Source organism: Eptatretus burgeri, chromosome 5 (assembly GCF_056783735.1).
Source record: "Eptatretus burgeri isolate ZD-2024b chromosome 5, Ebu_testis_v1, whole genome shotgun sequence".
Taxonomy (NCBI): Eukaryota; Metazoa; Chordata; class Myxini; order Myxiniformes; family Myxinidae; genus Eptatretus; species Eptatretus burgeri.
The window spans coordinates 73,292,760-73,313,974 of record NC_140965.1 but is presented as its reverse complement, the minus strand read 5'-3'; the positions used below and the strand labels follow the sequence as shown (position 1 = coordinate 73,313,974).

At 43.3% G+C, this 21,215-nt stretch overlaps 1 protein-coding gene across 16 annotated transcripts in view; it reads right to left on the bottom strand.

Annotated features, from left to right (window-relative positions):
• The window catches only part of LOC147026688 (voltage-dependent N-type calcium channel subunit alpha-1B-like), a 592,527-nt gene that overhangs the window by 153,089 nt on the left and 418,223 nt on the right, over positions 1-21,215 (bottom strand). For all 16 annotated transcript variants that reach the window (XR_015058466.1, XR_015058468.1, XR_015058470.1 and 13 more), the window contains exons 31-34: positions 10,064-10,174; positions 9,389-9,472; positions 8,567-8,683; positions 7,073-7,138 (exon numbers count right to left, since the gene is read on the bottom strand). Coding sequence is in view for 10 of the 16 variants with exons in the window: in XM_085882404.1 (XP_085738530.1) it covers positions 7,073-7,138; positions 8,567-8,683; positions 9,389-9,472; positions 10,064-10,174 (378 nt within the window). In the remaining 6 variants the exon portion in view is untranslated. The remainder of the gene's footprint in view (positions 1-7,072; positions 7,139-8,566; positions 8,684-9,388; positions 9,473-10,063; positions 10,175-21,215) is intronic.

Below are 21,215 nucleotides of genomic sequence, written 5' to 3'. Positions count from 1 at the left end.
AATCTGTATATTGATACTGAAGGAGCAATTTTGTGCTCCTCCTAGCGGTCGCGTCACGTTTTTCTCGGTACTGTGACCTGGACTGAAAGAAACTTTGTACCTGTAAGAGTGCATCGCACATCGTGCCAATAGTCAAACTTCAACTCCGAAGCAGAATAAACACTTTTCGTTTTACATGGCGACGTGTGACGTCACCGCTGAGAGGCGTCAGGACGTCATGACATCATCGGTCATTCACTAACGTCATGACGTCTGTCGTCGACAGACCGTCACTGCTGAGAGGTGTAATTCCACTCCTCGAAAATAGCGTCTGCAATGTAAAACCCTCTTCTGCACATGCTGACTACCTCAGAATGTGAATTTGACACAAAAAAATGTAACAAGAAACATTGTATCTTCTATATATTAATACTGAAGGACCTATTTTGTGCTCCTCCTCGTGGTCGCGTCACGTTTTTCTCGGTACTGTGACCTGGACTGAAAGAGACTTCGTACCTGTAAGAGTGCATCGCACATAGTGGCAATAGTCAACTTTCAACTCTGAAGCAGAATAAACACTTTTCGTTGAGACGGGGGCGAGGAGTGAAGAGGCGGGGGGCAAGGTAAGCAAATTTTTGGGCGGAGGTAAGCAAATTGAAAGCGGGAAATGGGGCGGGGGATGAGTGGGCGGGGGCTGGGGTGAATTAAGCAGGGTTGAATGTGAGGGGGTGGACAGGTGGGGGGGGGCCTGGGGGCAAGTGGGGCAGGGAATCAAGAGACCAGTGTGTGTGTGTGTGTGTGTGTGTGTGTGTGTGTGTGTGTGTGTGTGTGTGTGTGTGTGTGTGTGTGTGTGTGTGTGTGTGTGTGTGTGTGTGAGCGCGCGGTGATAGAAGAGACGGAAGCGGGGCCAGGGTAATTAAATTTTTGGGCGGGGGTAAGCAAATTGAAGGCGGGGGGGGGGGATGGGGCAGGGGCGGGGGATGAGTAGGCGGGGGCAAGCACGCCCTGTCCAGTCCATGTCCCTCGAGTATAGGTGAGCTGGTGAGGGTGGTTGAATGAACTGAATCCGTCTGTGATGGGATTTCGGCTGGTATATATGATTGTTGATGGTTCACTGCGCTCATTGTGTGATTTTTTGTACAGGTTGTGCTTTACACGTTGTCTCGTCTGAGTCATCGCCCTATGAGATGTGAGCAGAGAGCCAATCTGAAGTTTCTTGCCAAGCTTGGTAAAACACCTTTTGAATCCTTTGCAATACTGCAGCAAGTCTACGGGGAAGAAACGATGTCACGTACACGTGCATTTGAATGGCACAAATGGTTCAAAGAGGGACGGGAGGAGGTTGAAGATGATCCACGGTCTGGAAAACCTTCAACGAGCAGAACGGTGGAGAACATTGAGTGTGTGAAGCAGATGGTGCGTGCAGATCGTCGACTCACAGTGCGGATGATTGCTGAGTAACTTTCCGTCAACAAGGACAATGTCTGGAGCATCATCACTGAAAATCTCGAAATGCGCAAGGAGTGCACAAAGATGGTCCCCAAGCTGTTGTCCGAAGACCAGAAACAGCAGAGAGTCACTGTCTGTCAAGATATTATCGAGCGCCTCGAGGATGATCCAGACCTGCTCGGGAGAGTCATTACTGGCAATGAATCGTGGATATTCGAATGCGATCCCGATCCCAAATGGCAGATTTGTCAGTGGAAAAGTCCGGCATCACGAAGACCAAAGAAAGCAAGGATGCCGAAGTCAAAGGTGAAGGTGATGCTCATCGCGTTTTTTGAAATCAAGGGCATCGTCCACTTCGAGTTTCCACCACAGGGTCAAACAGTGAATCAATACGTGTCCAAGGAGATCCTCCGGCGCCTCATGAGATCAGTCCATGACAAGAGGAGGGATCTGTGGGAGAACAATGCCTGGGTACTCCACCATGACAATGCCCCTGCTCCCAGTGCCCTGAGCATCCGACAGTTTCTGGTGGAGAGGAACGTGCCAACTCTGGAGCAATCTCCGTATTTGCCAGACTTGGCCCCTTGTGATTTTTTCCTATTCCCCAAGCTCAAGGGAGTGATCAAGGGGACCCAATTTCCTGATGTGGAGGCCATCAAAAGGGCCGTGATGATGGAGCTCCGGAGGTTTCCAGAAGAAGCCTTCCGGGGGTGCATTGAAGCGTGGAAGAAGAGGATGGACAAGTGTGTGAGACTGGAGGGAAACTATTTTGAAGGGGACAAGCTGTGATTTCAATATTTTTTTGGAATAAAATTTCTGTGAAGTCAATCCCATTACTTTATAGACGGACCTCATATATATTTATATAGAAATATATATATATATATATATATTTATATAGAAATATATATATATATATTTATATAGAAATATATATATATATATATATATATATATATATATATATATATATATTTATATAGAAATAAATATATATATATATATATATTTATATAGAAATAAATATATATATATATATATATATATATTTATTTCTATATAAATATAAATATATATATATATTTATATAGAAATAAATATATATATATATTTATATAGAAATAAATATATATATATATATATATATATATATATATATATATATATATATATATATACTGAAACGCAAAATAAACTTACCACTTGTTTGAAATGTAATAAAATTGTAACAGTTCAAAATAAAACAAACCAACAATTGCTAATTGAAACATTGGCATTTTATTGATGACATGTAAAATTTTTGACCAAGATACACCATCTCATAAGTTTGTTCTACAGTACAGAACAGCACAGGGTGCTATGTCAGTCCCCTTTCAACAGCGTGTGTGGCCACCATTGTTTTGGATACAGGCAGTGCATCGTCGGCGCATACTGCCTCTACCAGTCTTTGGATGGATTGCTGCTGGATTCTGTCCCACTCAGTCCTCAATGTCTGAAGCCATCTGACTTAGGACCATCTGCCTGTCCTGCCTTGCAGTGGTGACTCTTGGCCTCCCTGATCGAGGTATGTCATCTGCAGAGTTGTGGAGGGTGTCTCTGTCCACCAGGGCCGATATCGTCTGGTGTGAACAGCCAAGGCAATGTGCCACCTCACGGTAGCTCAATCCACCTTGCAGTATGCCCAAGGCACACTGCCGTTGATCCCTTGACAATCGGGGCATGTTGATTGAAATGCCAATTTTGCACTGGCCTTTTTAAAGCCAATATCAAGACATCACGTTCAGCTCATTAAAATCATCCCGTACCCCTTGGCTAATCACTGACAGTCAAAACGGCTGTTCAACAGCTGTGCTATGAAGTGACAATTGAAGGTTCAAATGACCATCCGTGACCGTTTTGTCTGACAGTGAGGACACTATTGTCCACAAATAAGTTCACACATTTCCTACACGCAGTGTTATTGTTTATATTTGAAGGTTTAAAAGGTGGTAAGTTTCTTTTGCATTTCAGTATATATATATATATATATATATATATATATATATATATATATATATATATATATATATATATATGTGTGTGTGTGTGTGTGTGTGTGTGTGTGTGTGTGTGTGTGTGTGTGTGTGTGTGTGTGTGTGTGCATATATATATATATATATATATATATATATATATATATATATATATATATATATATATATATATATATATATATATATATATATATATATATAGTAGACTTCGTGTAAGTCGTCACCATCGGGACCGAGAAAAAAGTGACGACTTAGACATGTGACGACATACGCGTATGCGAACAATCATGATGATTGTGGGGTGAAGGATGAAGTCGCGCATGGCCTGGACACGTATGTGTGAGAGGGCGCAACAATCTCTAAGCCGGATATTGTACCAAAAGGGAAACACAATCGTCGGGGCATCGGTGGGGGTTCATTGGTTAGTTGGAAAGTGATCAAGCAAAGATGGAATTCATGAATCACTTTATCAAAAGGAAAGATAATGAACAACTTTAAGACAACTCATATACCATCGGTGATGGTATATGACCATCAACAAATGTGGAATGAATGGCTGTTAGAATTCATTCATTGGAATGAATGTAGAATGAGTTTTCATATGGAATGAAAACTCATATACCATCGACAAATTACATGACACACAGTCATCGTGATGACTACCACTCAATACCTATGTGAAAGTGAGTGCGGTGATGTACAAAACAAGCCAATATAAATCCATGATTGGACTTCAACACTAAACTCGATCGATCCTTTACTCCTTCGCCAGAGACTGCATTGCGCAGCCTGTCTTCCTCTTCAGATACATGTGGGACGGCGCGCTGACTGAGCTGGACGCAGCGCAGTTATAAATAGCCCGCGCATCACGATTCCATGAAATCGGGCTTCTCACGAGGCAGCAGTTCCGTGTGACGAGTTCGGCGTGGTAATTTACCTGAGTTTGCATTACGTGGGAACGGACAACATCTGATGACTTAGACGAAGTGATGACTTAGAGATGACGACTTGCAGGCTTTATTCAAAGTCTGTAAGTAGATTTAACATTAGATAAATTCAGGACTTTTTGACACTGCCGACTTCGTGAAGTGACGAGTAACACGCTGCCAACTTACGCCGAGTCTACTGTGTGTATATATATATATATATATATATATATATATATATATATATATATATATATATATATATATATATATATATATATATATATATATATATATATATATATATGTATTTCTGTTTCTCCTGTATACCTGTATGTTTTTGTATATATATTTTTTTTTTGTTAAGAATTTGGGAATTTGATTGCACACAACATTCAGATTCCTTTCGTCAGTTATGTCGATAAGTGCTTGTTCCCTAGATAGTTCACCTTCCATTGTTTATTGGGCAGAAATCGATTAAGTGCGCTGCGCAATTCAATTTAATAGTGAGGGAGCGATCATAACACAATGGAGATGCCCCTCCCCCTCTTCTGCGGAGGAAGAAGAGCCCTCCCGTCCCGTGATTCATGACATCAACAACTCCCTCCCACCCGTAGTTGAGCGGGGGATGGAGCACAAGGGCATGAGTCATGCCGGGAGCGGGGGAGGGGCAGATAAGAATAAAAAAGGGATACTCTGCTTGTTCGGGTCGGCTTTCAGTCGAGCTTCGGCTTCTGCTTTGGCTTGGCTTGGGTTAGGGAGGAGGCTTTTAAGAGGCTTTGTGAAGGCTTTCTGCTTTGGTTGTTCAGCAGGCCTTCAGGTCCTGCTTGGCTCGAGTGGGTTGGTGGCTCAGGGAGCTTCGGCCTCGGCTTGGCTCGGGTGGAGACTTTTTGGAGAGCTGCTTTGTTTGGAAGAGAGTTGAGCCGGTTGCTCGGCTGGAGCTGCTGGTGGTGGTTCTTCTTCTTCTTGGTTTGTGGAGCTCTTTGTTTTCCATTTTGGTTCCTGGCTTGGTGCGACTCATCGGCCTCATCTTGGAGGTGGTTCCTCGGGTAAGCAGCACAACGATGGGAAGGATCGGCGCCTCGTCTCACCAGCACGTGTTGAGAAGCGCGGGAGGATTCGCTGGAGCTCGGGAAGGATCGCGGCTCACGGCGATTGGGTCCAGCTCACTCTCGCTGGAGCCCGGGTCAGAACAACTTGAAGACCACATGAGGTGGAGAGGTTTGAGATAGGTCTTGGGTTTCAGCTCACCTGTCCTCCGAGCTGGAGCCCGTTATTAAAGGCCTCAGCCACCATTTCTTGGGTGTGTGTGTGTGCGTACGTGTGTCCGTGGGCCCGTCTAAGAAGTAGGAAATTGTTAAGTGCTTTGTGTGCTGTAAATGTTTGCATTGCATTTCGTAAAGTCGGTATAGTTCTGCTCTTACGTACTTCCCTCGTTCTCCATTATTACTCATAAATACACCAATTGTTGAATGTTTTCAGTTCGTCGTGTCGATTCTTTCATTGACTGAGCATTTCGTGTGTTGGGAGTTAGAAAGCCATTGGTTTGCCGTAAAAGGGGGACATTCGGACTGACGGTTCTCGTCGATTAAGCCGCTCGGAATTGTGCACGGGACAGGCTCGCCTCAGCGGCTTGTTTCGTACAATTTCCTTCGAGGGTGGAATACCCTGGTAGTTGGATCACATGGGTATTTAGGTAAATGGAATATTGGCAATCGACCCTACCCCACGTGGTCTGCCCATTGGCGTATTTCGGTTCTTGTACAAGGACCCATCGACTCGGACTTATCCGGGCGGCGATCTATATTCCGGGAGATCGGTCAGGCCGACTCAACTTGCGGCTCCATCAGAGCGGTCGGTTCGCGGCCGACGCACTGGCACTGCAAATATATATATATATATATATATATATATATATATATATATATATATATATATATACATATATATATATATATATTTTTTTTTTTTAACCCCCACCCCCCCCCCCCACATCTCTTACCTGTGAATGGAGTAAATAGCCATTCAGCTCTCACCTCATCAACTACACCCAGGTGGCTGGGATTATATCAATGATTGACCCCTCCCATGCTCCTCTTGCCAAAGTAGCTGCATAAAGCAACCCAAGAAGACTTATGCAAGGTCAATGCTCAATGCTGTTTCGAACCCTTCCCAGAGTTCCTCAACAACTATAAAGATGTCTTTATGCAGATTTATGCAGACTGGTTCCATTATGCAGCTACTTTGGCTGGAGGAGCATGGAAGGGGTCAATCAATTATACATTTATATAATGATATTTCAAAAATTGATTGGGCCTCATATGTTCACCTGGATCAGACATTGCATGGTGGAGGTATGTGATCTCCCAAGTGCCCTTCTAGTTGTAACATGTTTCAAAAGTTTCAGTGTTTGAAGATGTTATTAAACAACATTTATTTTCATATTTTGGTTATGTGAAACTTTATTTGGATGCACAAGCTGTTCAATTTATATGTCTCTAAATTAAATAACGATTCTCCCCAAGTCTTTCAGTAAAGGTTCATATGCTGAATCATTTCTGATGGAATGTTCATGTGGGCAGCTTTGTTGGTGAGACTTTGGTTTTGTTGTATTTCCTGCTTGTAAATTAATAAAATTGTCTAAAACCTTTTTCTTTAATTATGACCATGGTTCTGTCCACCTACCTGCATGCCAACGATGGCATAGATGAAGAACAGCATGGTGATGAGTAAGCACACGTAAGGCAAGGCCTGCAAAATAAAGTTACAGTATATTCATGATCCAAAAGCCTTATGTTGTACTTCTCACCACTGATAGTTGGGACATCCTTATCATGGCATTTTACAAAGCATGTATATCACAGAGGTGGTGCACTATACCAGAGCTATGTAAAATTGGTCACAAAACAAACATGGGGTGCTTAATGCAAGAACTATAAAAACTCAATAAAGCAGCAGTGATACATATGTGTGTGTGTGTATATATATATATATATATATATATATATATATATATATATATATATATATATATATATATATATATATATATATATATATATATATATATACATATACAGTCATGCGCCGCTTAACGACGTTCCGGGCAACGACGGATTGCATATACAACGGATCTGCCAGCTCTGAAAAAAAAAATGTAACTGAAAAATTCCTATCGCCGAGTGATGTAGCCTCGTATAAAAATAGCACATACAATTATGTTCACTGTACAGTACATAATACCTCATAATGATAATAAACGACAGTGTGGCCCTGTTATAATGCGATTGTTGAGGTCCATAAAATGTCATCGCGAAAAAAACAGGATCGTGCTAAATCGGGATTCAAGGCAATCGGCTTTCAAACTGAACCAATGTTTGCACGTTAACCTTCTAGCAAGTAAATTACCTTTGAATTGAAGAATTCCGCGAATAAATCGTTGTTCTTAGTCGACATTAAAACACAGATTTGTTTTTAGTGAAGCTTTTTATGTTGTTAAAACAATCGCACTGTTCCGAAAATATATATCACAATTGACAGGTGCTCGTTTCTTCATTTGTAAATTATAACATCGATGAAATGATTACGTATTTATAAAATCCAAACGCTAATTATTCACCTATCTATAATCGATGCGAGAGGAGATTGTAAGCTACTGCTAACAACACCGATGGCCGTCATGGACAGAACAAAGGTAAAACTAAAGCGTCTTCTGTCTCTCTTGGATGTGTGTTACAATTGCCGACAGTATTCAGTACAGTAACATGCTGTATAGGTTTGTATCCGAGGAGCAATAGGCTATACCATATAGCATAGGTGTCGAGGTTTGTGAAAGTCCGATGTTCGAAAACGAAAACGAAAAAAAAAAATTATGTTCGCACAATGACGACGTCGCGTAACGACGCGTTTCTCAGAACGTAACCCCATCGTTAAGTGGCGCATGACTGTATATATATATATATATATATATATATATATATATATATATGTATATATATAACAAAGAGAAAAACATCTTGAGTGAAGAGGATCCCAAGCATTGTGAAATGGCAGAGAAAATCAATCGATCAATTAATTTTTTTTGATAGTGAGATATTCCATTGACTCTTTCAAGAAAAAACTAAATTAATGGAGGCATGTGAATAAATTTGATATGGTTGACAGAGTGTTAGTCATCACCTTGAAAGATTGAACAAAGGTCCAGAGCAGAATCTTGATTGTGTACCCACGACGAAGCAGCTTTATCAAGCGTGCGGCACGAAAAAGCCGGAGAAAACCCAGATTGACCAGGCCACTCTGTTCAAAGACCGAAAACATGCACAGTTACAGTAGTAATGATAATAGCATCACTAATAATCATTATTCTGATAATAGCAACAACGAACAAAGGTATATGTGATCTCAAATCGATCGCCAAGGGTAAACCTCCCTCGATCGGCCGTGGCTTATCCTTGAACCACGAATGAATGATGGCCATATTTTTTTAGGACCACCATAGGACTTTGACCTTCGACATTTAGGGATTGAGTGTAAATTAAGACAAATGTGTCCCTATCTAAAATCTATCCATAAAACTCAACACGATGAAAATCGAAGGAAAATTATTCAAGTTTTGATCAAAAACATATTTTTTGTTAATTAGGTCACAATCCGAAAAAAGTAGGTCAATGACATGAATCAAATATCAGGTGCACAACTACGGTGCAGGTAGGCTATTGTGATGCAAGAACATCTTGGAAGACAAAGCGGTCTTTGAGATTCTGCATTGGTGAAATTTAGTGATGACAAAAAAAATGTGTTTTTGTCAGACAGTCATTGACATCGACATTTTGCCCCACCTTACTAAACGATGAGCAATCCTGCTGCTCCACAAGTCAAAGAGTCAGATCGCACAATTACTCAAACAATAATTAATCAACATTCCATTCTTTAAAAAAGTTGAAAATACATATTTGAGTGACCTAAGATGTCACACAAACAAATGATCCAAGGGTATTTTACCCAAAATTCATTGACCAGGATGTCTGTAATACTTCCCACGACTGTCACAAAGTCAAACACGTTCCAGGCATCTCGGAAATAGTTCTGCAAAGCAGACAGAAATACGAGGGGGAAAAAAAGATATAAAAAAAGCAAATGCCTGAACAGAAATTGCAATAAAACTCTTATCGATGTAATATGAAAAAGTATTTTGAAAAAAATCTGTGGTATTATTTATAAGTATTTCTAAGATTAATACAATTGAAACACCCAAACACTACATTTGACAATTTATTATTGGATAGTTTTTACATAAAATAGCATCAACATCTCAGCACTCAGTTAAAGTGGAATGGCCTCAAAGACTATTAGAGGTTTTATATGCGGACCTCAGTCAATAGCGGGTTTTAAAAGGTTGTGGATATTCATTGCCAATGATTAGAGCTGAATTTCAATGACAACTCAGCAAAGGTGAAAAATGCCACAGCTGATGAAAGCTAACAGCTGAGAAGTATATGTCACAAGGAAGAGTAGTATTACTCAAGATCGGGTGATGTAGGATTACAGTATAAAGTAAAAGGTTGAACTATCTCAAGGAAACAGACAAACAAGCCAATGGAAAGCATCCCAGCAGTATCACAATCACTACAGAGAGAATAAAAAAGTAAGGAATCATGCAGAGCATCACTCACTGACCAGCACTCCAAAGGCCATCAGCTTGAATGCACACTCCAATGTAAAGAGCACTGTGAAAATGATGTTGAGGTACTTCAGCACAAGCTCGTAAATAGCCGGTGCTCTGTAAAACTGTTGTCAGGAGAAAAATCTCTGTTAAAATTAATCACTCACTGGGAACAGGGTTTCTCACACAACCTGATTTCTGGCAGGCCGAAGTACTGTACAAAACTTAACAGACACCACTGGATTATAATCTGTGCATTATCCCTATGCTCTTTTGAGCTAATTTCCCATTAAATAAATTATTTGAGCTCGACAACAAGGCATTTAAAACATGACTGCCAAAATACACAAGGTATATCCATATAAACTGAAACAGGAATCACTGAACCCGAGATGTGATGAGATGTTTTTAAGAAACAAGACCTGTATGACAATAATAACTCGTTTACAGGAGTGTTTGTACATATATTGTACTTTAAGAACCCTGCTTGCAAGATTCAGCTGATATGTGACAAGGATGTTCCAGCTTTAGTCGAGTTGAGCTGTTAGGGTTAGGATTCAGTCACAAGGTACAGGGTGCATGATGTGAATGTGACAAATACAGTTTAGCATTTAAATGGCTTATAATGCATACCATCTACCGTGTTGTGCCAAGAGCTTCCAATAATTTCACAGGTTAATTCAGGCTCATGCTTTGCCATGCATTATAAATGGCATTGTAACATATCTAAGTAGTTTAACTACAATCTTGAAGGCCTCAGCAAGCTGCATCGTGTTTTTGAGAGCAGCATGGTAAGGAACATTATCCAGTGCCTCAATATTAGCCTGACACATTAACCACAAAGTTTGTATACAACATATCTGTGAAGATGCATCTTAAGAAAGCTTGACTTGGAACACAGCTTTGAGGTTGCAATGAATTGATTCTGACTTGGAGTAACAGCTTGTGGATAACATGTTATGTTGATTCAGCAAAGTATGTCAACAGCATATATTATAACATCTAAGGGCGAACATATAAGATCATCCGACCTTAGATCAGGCTTGCGAGTGCATATGAGATGCTGATCCTTCAGTGCGAAACCTTTTTACATTAAGAGGTTTTCAAAGTCTGGAGCACTGCAGCAATAAAGTCAATGACTTCAGTAATCATGCAGGCAGTACCTTTTCTTCACTGATGTACACTTCGTGTACACCACCATCGTTAATCAATTTGTAAGTTTCTGCTGCCTTTTCTGATATGTTTCTATCATATTTTGTTTTCTCTTCTTTCTGCGATGTTTATTTCTGTTTTTATTTTGCTCCCATGTATATTGTTGCGGCGACGGATACCGAGACACCAGCTTGTCACTCAGGGGGATTAATCCCCGGTTGTCCTCGGAAGAGCCGGACCTGGGGCCACCGCTCACAATTAACGTTATGGTAAGGTGGGTTGTTTTAAAACCACGAATGCCACCCAGTCAACCACGAGTTCCAGTGTCCGCCGTCTAATTATTCCATTAAACTAGAGGTCACGTGGTTACCTGAGCGGAGAGCGTGCCCTCGGCAAGGCACCAATATTATCTGATTAGATTTTAATTGGGGCGGCCGAGTGTTGTAACCGCTGGTGCGTGCCCACAATTTTTTGGTCAAATCTGTGGTAATTACCTCCCACTCGATCTCGGTTCGAGCAATGCGAGACTAATAGAAGGAAAGGACAAACACAGACAGGTTGGAAATCGACAAATAATTTATTAATAATAAAATAAATACAAAAAAAGAACTTTATATTTTCTGAGGTAAATAAAGAATTTCAAAGCAAAATCAATCAAAATGCCAGGAAAGAGACAAAGAGCAGAAGCTTATCGGGGGATGACTTTCAGCTAAACACAGACAAGGGTACCCAACGGATCATTCCGGGGGAAGGGAGGGGGAGAAAATCGTCTCGCTCACCAGAAAGTCGTCCGTGAAGCGAAAACGTCCTGAAAATGGGTGTGTGTGTGTGTCACGTCCGTCGCCAGCACCCAGCTGTGCCGTGCACCCTCTCGCAGGGCAGCCTTGAATGCCAGTCGAAGTCTGGAGGGCACTGAGATTGTCTGTCGTGGGTTTAGATCCTGGTGTTGTTGGTGATCGACCCGTGCCTCACTTGTTGGCGGTCCTACTCACACGCGCACCACACGCTCGCTTGCCGAAGCACTGGAAGGGCGAATTGTCTCTTCGGCGCTGGTTAGACACCGGCTTCTTGGTCGCTTCTCTCACCCTTTGCTTTTTCCTCTCTGGACTTTTTCTCTTCAGAACGTATCTCTTTCTCTTCAGAACGTCTCTCTTTCTCTTCAGAACGTATCTCTTTCTCTTCAGAACGTATCTCCTTCTCTTCAGAACATATCTCTTTCTCTTCAGAACGTATCTCCTTCTCTTCAGAACATATCTCCTTCTCTTCAGAACATATCTCTTTCTCTTCAGAACGTATCTCTTTCTCTTCAGAACGTCTCTCTTTCTCTTCAGAACGTCTCTCTTTCTCTTCAGAACGTATCTCCTTCTCTTCAGAACATATCTCTTTCTCTTCAGAACGTATCTCCTTCTCTTCAGAACATATCTCTTTCTCTTCAGAACATTTCTCCTTCTCTTCAGAACGTATCTCCTTCTCTTCAGAACGTATCTCTTTCTCTTCAGAACATTTCTCCTTCTCTTCAGAACGTATCTCCTTCTCTTCAGAACGTATCTCTTTCGCTTCAGAACGTCTCTCCTTCTCTTCAGAAGGGATCTCTTTCTCTTCAGAACGTCTCTCCTTCTCTTCACAAGGTATCTCTTTCTCTTCAGAACGTCTCTCTTTCTCTTCAGAACGTATCTCTTTCTGTTCAGAACATATCTCCTTCTCTTCAGAACGTATCTCCTTCTCTTCAGAACGTCTCTCTTTCTCTTCAGAACGTCTCTCCTTCTCTTCAGAAGGTATCTCTTTCTCTTCAGAACGTCTCTCTTTCTCTTCAGAATGTCTCTCCCCTCTCAGAACGTCCCTGTTTCGCTTTTTCCTCACTTTTTTATATCTCAGAACGTCTCTCCTCTCAGAACGTACCTCACGCTTTCTCTCGCTTGTTTTTTTATATCCCCAGGACGTCTCCACGGGTGCCGTCTGCCCCAAGCTCACCCCGCCCCACTGGGGCACGGTTACCATGACCACCCGTGCACTCTGAAAAAATGCGGGCGTTGGAGCTCGCGAAAGCATGTTGCTGAGGAAAATGATGGCGGGCTTCAGAGCTCGTGAAAGGTTATTGCTGAGAAAAATGGGGGCGGGCTTCAGAGCTCGTGAAAGAATGTTGCTGAGGAAAAATTAGGGCGGGCTTCAGAGCTCGTGAAAGAATGTTGCTGAACGTGTCTGTCGTAAAGAAAAAAGCTTCCCATAAGAGAGGGGATCTATCCTTTACCCTTCTCAATGCATCACATTTAAGATCCCATTAGACATGGGGATGTGGCTAATCTGAACATGCATTTAAGGAAATAACTGTCTGAGGACCTGGATGTGTGGATGCATTCATCAGACCGGATTCTGAAATTCGTAACAATATTATATTTTCACTATTGCTCTTATGCAAGCCCAGACTTTGCAAAGGTTGGTGTGTTTCTTACGACAAACAGAAAGTAAAAAAGCTTCAGAATGGCAGCTTTGAATTCAGCAGTTTGCCAAGAGCAATATGTCAAGAATATCTTCAACAAAGAATTCAAATTTGTACTGTCAGACTGCCACAATAAATAGCTACTTCAGTTCAGGGCCAACAGTCAGGTCAGGTCAGGTATGGGAGCATGTGCCAGAACAGCGCGTCGCTGCGTCCACTTTCCGCCGGTACTCCAGGGGCCTCCGTCTGGCCATCCCCCAGGCAGATGCCAGGCCCATCCCCATCTCCTTGAGATGATGGTCAACCTGCTGCAACCATGAGGCACGTGGTCGGCCCACTGGCCTCCTCCACTCATGAGACTCCCTCGCTGAGAGAATCTGGTGAGCAGGATCAGCGTCAGGAAAATGAGCCACATATCCATACAGCCGCAGCTGACGCTCACGGACTATGCAGGTAACAAATCTCATCCGAGTCTCTCTCAGCAACCGCTCGTTGGATACAAAATCCGACCAGCGATAGCCAAGGATTCTCCGAAGAGACCTGGTACCAAAGGAATTAAGTTTCCGTCTCAGATCCTTGGTCAGAGTCCAAGTCTCGCACCCATAGAGCAAGACTGGAAGTACCAAGGACCTGAAGACTCGGACTTTCGTCCTCCCGCACAGGTACCGGCAGCGCCACACCCCATGATCCAGTGAATCCATGACTCCCCAGGCCCGACCCAGACGTCTATTGACCTCTGACTCGCAGCCAGCAGAGACATGAATATCACTGCCAAGGTAAGTGAATCTCTCCACGACCTCAACATCCTCACCACAAACAGACACAGACAGGACAGCAGCATCCAAGATGTCACCGAAAGCCTGGATCTTAGTTTTGACCCAAGAAACCCGTAATCCCAGCGTCTCTGACTCTTCATTCAGCACCTCGAGGGCCCCCAAAAGGATGTCTAAAGTCTCCGCAAAGATGACTGCATCGTCTGCAAAATCAAGGTCCGAGATCTTGACATTCCCAAACGATGCACCGCAACTTGATCTCTCCGACATCCTCCCTAAAATCCAGTCCATACAAGTGCTGAAAAGTGTGGGGGCAAGTACACATCCCTGACGAACTCCAGTAACAACTGGAAATAAGTCAGAGGTGGTACCACCACACTTCACAGCACTCTCAGAACCAGAGTAGAGTTCAGACATCAGATCGATCAGTTTTGGTGGCACCCCACGAAGACCAAGAATCCTCCAGAGGACATCCCGATTCACTGAATCGAACGCTTTACAGAGATCAACATAGGCTGCAAGCAGCCCCTGCCGAAACTCTCGTCTGCGTTCGGTGAGGACACGAAGGGCAAGGATACGGTCAATCGTTGACCTCTTTGGTGTAAAGCCTGACTGCTCTGGACGCTGGTGCTCAAGCAGATGGTGGCGAACCCTATCAAGAATTATCCGAGCAAAGACCTTGCCCGGCACTGAGAGCAGCGTCACCCCTCGGTAGTTGGTGCAGTCTTGGCGATCACCCTTCCCTTTCCAGAGAGGGACAACAAGGCCCCTCTTCCAGTCAGTTGGGATGATGCCTGTGTTCCAGGCAGAGCACAAAACTGCATGCAACGACACGAGTGCAGCATTTCCACTAGCCTTGAGAAGTTCGGCATTGATGCCACAAATCCCTGGAGCTTTGCCCCGTTTCAACTGGTTCACCGCAGCCCGTGTTTCCACAAGCGAAGGTGGACCACAGTTGATTCGTGGGTCAGCAACAGGGATTGTAACACCCTTGATGTCCAACTCGACAGCTGGGGGATCAGCCTGGTACAACCGCTCAAAGTAACCGGCCCAGCGGGCCTTCACTTCAGACTCCTCTGTCAAGAGCCTACCACTCTCTGCTCGAACTGCAGTGCTCCGAGGGATGGGCTTGGATGAACGTAATGCGCGAATTCCCCTGTAAGCGGGACGAGAATCACCTGTCCACAGGTGATGCTCTACCCCCTCACAGATTCCTCGCACATAGGCCTCCTTGTCCACCCTCAGTGCACGTACAGTTTTATGCCTCAGCTCCCTGAACAGCTCAGCTCTGCCATTCAGCCTGGCCCTGCGACTCTGGTCAATGGTATCCAGTGTCCCTTGAGAGACAAAATTCTTCTTTGTCCTGCGGTGAGTTCCAAGACATCCACCGGCAACATCAAGGACGGTGGTCTTAAAGGCGCTCCACAACTCTTCAGGACCCCCCAAAGCACCCAGACCCCCAAGTGTCCACTCAGCCTGTTCGCAAACTCCTCAGCTACTCTCTCATCCCTGAGCTTGGCAACATCCAGCCTAGGCTGGGATGGTACCATTCTCCAGGATTTAAGGTGCAGCTTTAGAGTTGCTACAACAAGCCTGTGGTCAGTATTGAGGAAGTGAGCACTCCGGTAGACCCTGCAGTTCTGGATCATCCTCCAATGACCGTCAATGAGGACATGGTCAATCTCCTTTGCCACACCGCCAGCGTTGGAATACCAAGTCCAGCGATGAGCTTGTGGGCGCTGAAACCATGAACCAGCCACCCTAAGTCCATGACTTCTTGCAAAGTCAAGGAACTTAGTGCTATTCTGGTTCATAGTTCCTGACCCATGGGGACCAACACACACCTCATAACCATCCCTATCAGTTCCAGTCGATGCATTGAAATCCCCCAAGACTAGAAGTGTATCTCGTCTGGGGCACTGATCAACCACAGACTCGAGCGTGGCGTAGAATGCATCCTTCACGGTGAGATCACTCGCCTCAGTCGGAGCATAAACAGAGACCACGGAAATGACACCTAAGGAGTGACGAATCCTTAATCTCATAATACGCTCGTTGACCGGTGTTACCTCAATTATCATTGGGGCCAACAGTTAGGCTCCAGGATGAAGAATAGTCGCCAAGGGGGGGGGGGGGGAAGGACAATTTGACAGCCAACATCACACTCAATGATATAATGGTTCGAGTGGCTGCTCTGATAAAGGAGGTCAGTGGTTCGAACCCGACCTCAGCAGTCATAGTAAAGACTAAAAATGGGATGTGCTTTTTCCTTTCTTGGCACTCAGCATTTAAAAAGGACAGAGTACGGACAAATAATCATTGGTTGACATCTTCCTATTAAATTGCCCTGCAGAATGAGGAGAGAAAAGTGATGTCTTAAAAGATGGCATCGCTGGTACCCAGAGTCTTTGGGGGGAGGGACATCACTGTGCCTTCCTCCAACCTCAGTGGCTGTTTGTCCAAAGTCAAGTCTGGTGTTGTCTTATGTGTGTGTGTGTTGTTGGTTGTTATCTCCATATGTGGGTTTCAGAAGGTGGACCGGAGTCCTGACGAGTCTCGAAGTACACACTTCCATTTTGGTAAGGTATCACGATTCATGGACTAAGCTGTGAAGTTTTCTTGTTCTCAAAGGTTTGTTCCAACGGCTCTTTTTGGGATTGTCACTGAGCCCTGGGAAGCTTCCAACTGTAGTTCGTTTGTAGTACTATTCCCAGGGAATGTTTTTAAACCCCCCCTGTAAGGTTCTTCTTTATCATTCCCGTTGCTCCAATAATTACTGGTCCAATTTTTGTGCTCTTTAGCTTCCAAGATATTTTGATTTAATTTTTGAGATCCTGGTGTTTCGACTTCTTCTTGATTTCTGCATTGTTTAGGCCAAAATTGCTGGGGAGTGACACCTTAATTAGGATGCTGTCTTTTCTTTTTTTGTCGCTAAGTACTATATCCAGTCACAATAATTTGTTTTCTATGTTCACGCTTGATGCGATCACCAGGTCATAGGTGAGCTTTAATGTCCTCATTTTCAATGATTTATATTTGTTGATGTTTCCTCGAGTTTTCTGGGACTGTGATTTTGAAATTTTTCAGATGTGCCAGTGGATTACTCCAAATCGTCTGCTGCGTCTTTGTGTGTACAGCTATTCTGACATTAGATTTTTTTAACATCAGGAGACGAGGTGATCTCCTCTGCTTTCTGTTTCTACATTGCATCCTACTGTGGATCGGTGAAGAATAGCCCTGGTCATTTTGGAGACACGTGACTTGTATTGTTGTTGTTGTTGTTGTTGTTGTTGTTGTTGTATTTGTCGGTATGTGGAGGGATTGTTATCGCCTTGGGCCGAATGTTGTAATCGTTAATGGCACAGAGGGCATGGTTGAGCATGTGTCTGGACTTCTGGTGCACGGTTTTGGAGAAGAAGGGAGCCATCTTGTGCGAGTGCTCATTGTCGAGATTTGCATCGAGTTAGGGACGTACATCTCGTCTCTGGCGGTTATACTCTGCTGACTGACGGTCCTGGTAACACCAGCCCTCCAGACACTGGTCGGTGAGTCTCTTTGGATTCACGTAAATATGCCTTATTAATGTTAGTTTGTAATTTAGTTACTCTTGAGTGAATTGTCAAAAGGTTGTAACGGTTTGCAAAATACGATCCAAGCCATGTGATCTCGTTGATTGAAGGATATTGTACACTGAATAATGAAATCAGTCTGTTACCATTACGTGCCGAACCCTGTTAGAAACAAGTGTTAGGACTTATATCAGAGGCTGACTAACATCACCAAGTTCTGTATGTGTTGCATATCGTGTGTATAACACACGATATGCAACACATACAGAACTTGGTCATAGTACAGTGTTATGACTCTATTTAATAAATGTGAACAAGGCTGGCAGTGCTGACATCAAGTTTAAAGTAATGGACACTATGTTTCTTATATAATAATAATAATAATAATAATAATAATAATAATGACAATCATGTGTAATATTGCTTTACTAAAGGGATTTGTCAGTTGATGATTGCTTTTGTGACGAGTGGTACTTGTATGCATCAGGGATCCAGTTTGTTAAAGTCATGTTGATTGATGTGGTTCAGACGTCATTTCTCAATGCTAAGGTAAAAAACAAATCTTGGCTGATGGATGTGTGTGTGTGTGTGTGTCGTATTGTAGCCATATCACGACATGCATGTATTGTATAACACATATGGAATGAGGGGTGTCTGAGATGGGTGATATAATTTGTTCACACACACACACACACACACACACACGCACGGATATATTTTGTACTGGTAAGAACTTACAAAAGTTATTTTATTTGAAGTTATAACCTTAACTTTTAGCAATTGACTGATTTCCCAACTGCCCGGATCATCAGCTGGGCACCGTTTTTCATCGAGGTTTCAATCCCTTCAGCCCAGAACCTCTCCAAACAGTGGATCCACAACCTCAGTCGCAGGTCCACATCAGCAGATTACTTAACATCAATGGACCCACAACCCAAAGTTGTGTCCCGACACAGTCAACACAGCAAAGCAATATCCTTATTCAAACTTAATTAATAATTACTTTTATTTAACGTAGTAATATGTATGAATAAGTTTAATCACACACCAATTTATATGATAATATTTTAAGCGATAAACACTTTACCTTGTGGAGATAAACATTACACAGCACCTCCATGAACCATAGACTCAAACTGTCATTCAAATATTCAAACTTTCATTAAAACCGATTTTAACGCTGCACTACGTATCTTAGCAACCACCAGGAAATTATTTTAATGCTTATTTATAATGTATTTTATGAATAATATTTATTCATTGTGTTTTCATCGAAATCGAAGGAGGTGAAGGAGACGGGGAAGGTGTGTCCAGAGGCATTGGGAGAGGAGGAAGGGAAGAAGTGTGGAGGTGAGAGTTGGAACTTTGAATGTTGGGACTATGACTGGCAAAGGGCAAGAGTTGGCTGATATGGAGAGAAGAAAGGTGGACATACTGTGTGTACAAGAGACCAAGTGGATGGGGAGTAAGGCTAGGAGCATTAGAGGTGGTTTCAAACTGTTCTACCATGGTGTGGATGGGAGGAGAAATGGTGTCGGGGAAATCCTGAAGGAAGATTATGTCAAGAGGGTATTGGAGGTGAGGAGAGTGTCTGACCGAGTGATGAGTGTGAAGTTGGAAATTGAAGGGGTGATGATGAATGTCATCAGTGCATATGCCCCACTTACGGGGTGTGAGATGGAGTATAAAGAAGATTTCTGGAGTGAGTTAGATGAAGTGGTGGAGAGTGTATCCAAGGAAGAAAGAGTGGTGATTGGAGCAGATTTCAATGGGCATGTTGGGGAAGGGAATAGAGAGGATGAGGAGGTGATGGGTAGGTACGGTGTCAACGAGAGGAATGTGGAAGCGCAGATGGTGGTAGATTTTGCAAAAAGAATGGAAATGGCAGTGGTAAATACATATTTCAAGAATAAGGAGGAACACAGGGTGACGTACAAGAGTGGAGGAAAGTGCACACAGGTGGATTACATCTTAAGCAGGAGATGCAACCTGAAAGAGATTAGAGACTGTAAGGTGGTGGCAGGGGAGAGTGGAGCTAGACAGCATCAGATGGTGGTTTGTAGGATGATTTTGGTGGTGAAGTTGAGGAAGAGAGTGAGGGCTGAACCAAGGACCAGATGGTGGAAGCTGAAGGAGGAAGACTGTTGCGTGAAATTCAGGGAGGAGGTGAGACAGGTGTTGGATGCTGGTAAAAAGGTGTGGGATGATTGGGCAACTACTGCAGAAGTGGTGAGAGATAGCTAGGAAGGTACTTGGTGTGACATCTGGACAGAGGAAGGAAGATAGGGAGACTTGGTGGTGGAACGAGGAAGTACAGGAAACTATAAGGAAGAAGAGGTCGGCGATAAAGAATTGGGATAGTCAGAGAGATGAAGAAAGTGGACAGGAGTATAAGCAGTGGCGGCGCAAGGCGAAGAGAGAGGTGGTGAAGGCTAAGGAAAAGGCATATGACGAGCTGTATGAGAAGTTGGATACAAGGGAAGGGGAAAAGGATTTGTACCGATTGGCCAGACAGAGGGACCGAGCTGGGAAGGATGTGCTGCAGTTAAGGTGATAAAGGACGCAAATGGGAATGTGCTGACGAGCGAGGAGAGTGTGTTGAGAAGGTGGATGGAGTACTTTAAGGAGCTGATGAATGAAGAAAATGAGAGAGAGAGAAGGTTGGAAGAGGTGGAGATAGTGAATCAGGAAGTGGGGTGGATCAGTCAGGATGAAGTGAAGACAGCTATGAAGAGGATGAAGAGTGGAAAGGCGGTTGGCCCAGATGGTATACCAGTGGAGGCATGGAAATGTTTTGGAGAGATGGCAGTGGGGTTGTTAACCAGATTGCTTAATAAAATCTTGAAAAGTGAGAGGATGCCGGAGGAGTGGAGATTAAGTGTACTGGTACCGATTTTCAAGAACAAGGGTGATGTGCAGAGCTGTGATAATTACAGAGGGATAAAGTTGTTCAGCCACACCATGAAGTTGTGGGAAAGAGTAGTGGAAGCTAGGTTGAGAGGAGAGGTGATGATCTGTGAGCAGCAATATGGTTTTATGTCAGGAAAGAGCACCACAGATGCGATGCTTGCTTTGAGTGTGTTGATGGAGAAGTATAGGGAAGGCCAGAAGGAGTTACATTGTGTGTTTGTGGATTTAGAGAAAGCTTATGACAGGGTGCCAAGAGAGGAGTTGTGGCATTGTATGAGGAAGTCGGGAGTGGTAGAGAAGTATGTGAGGGTGGTGCAGGATATGT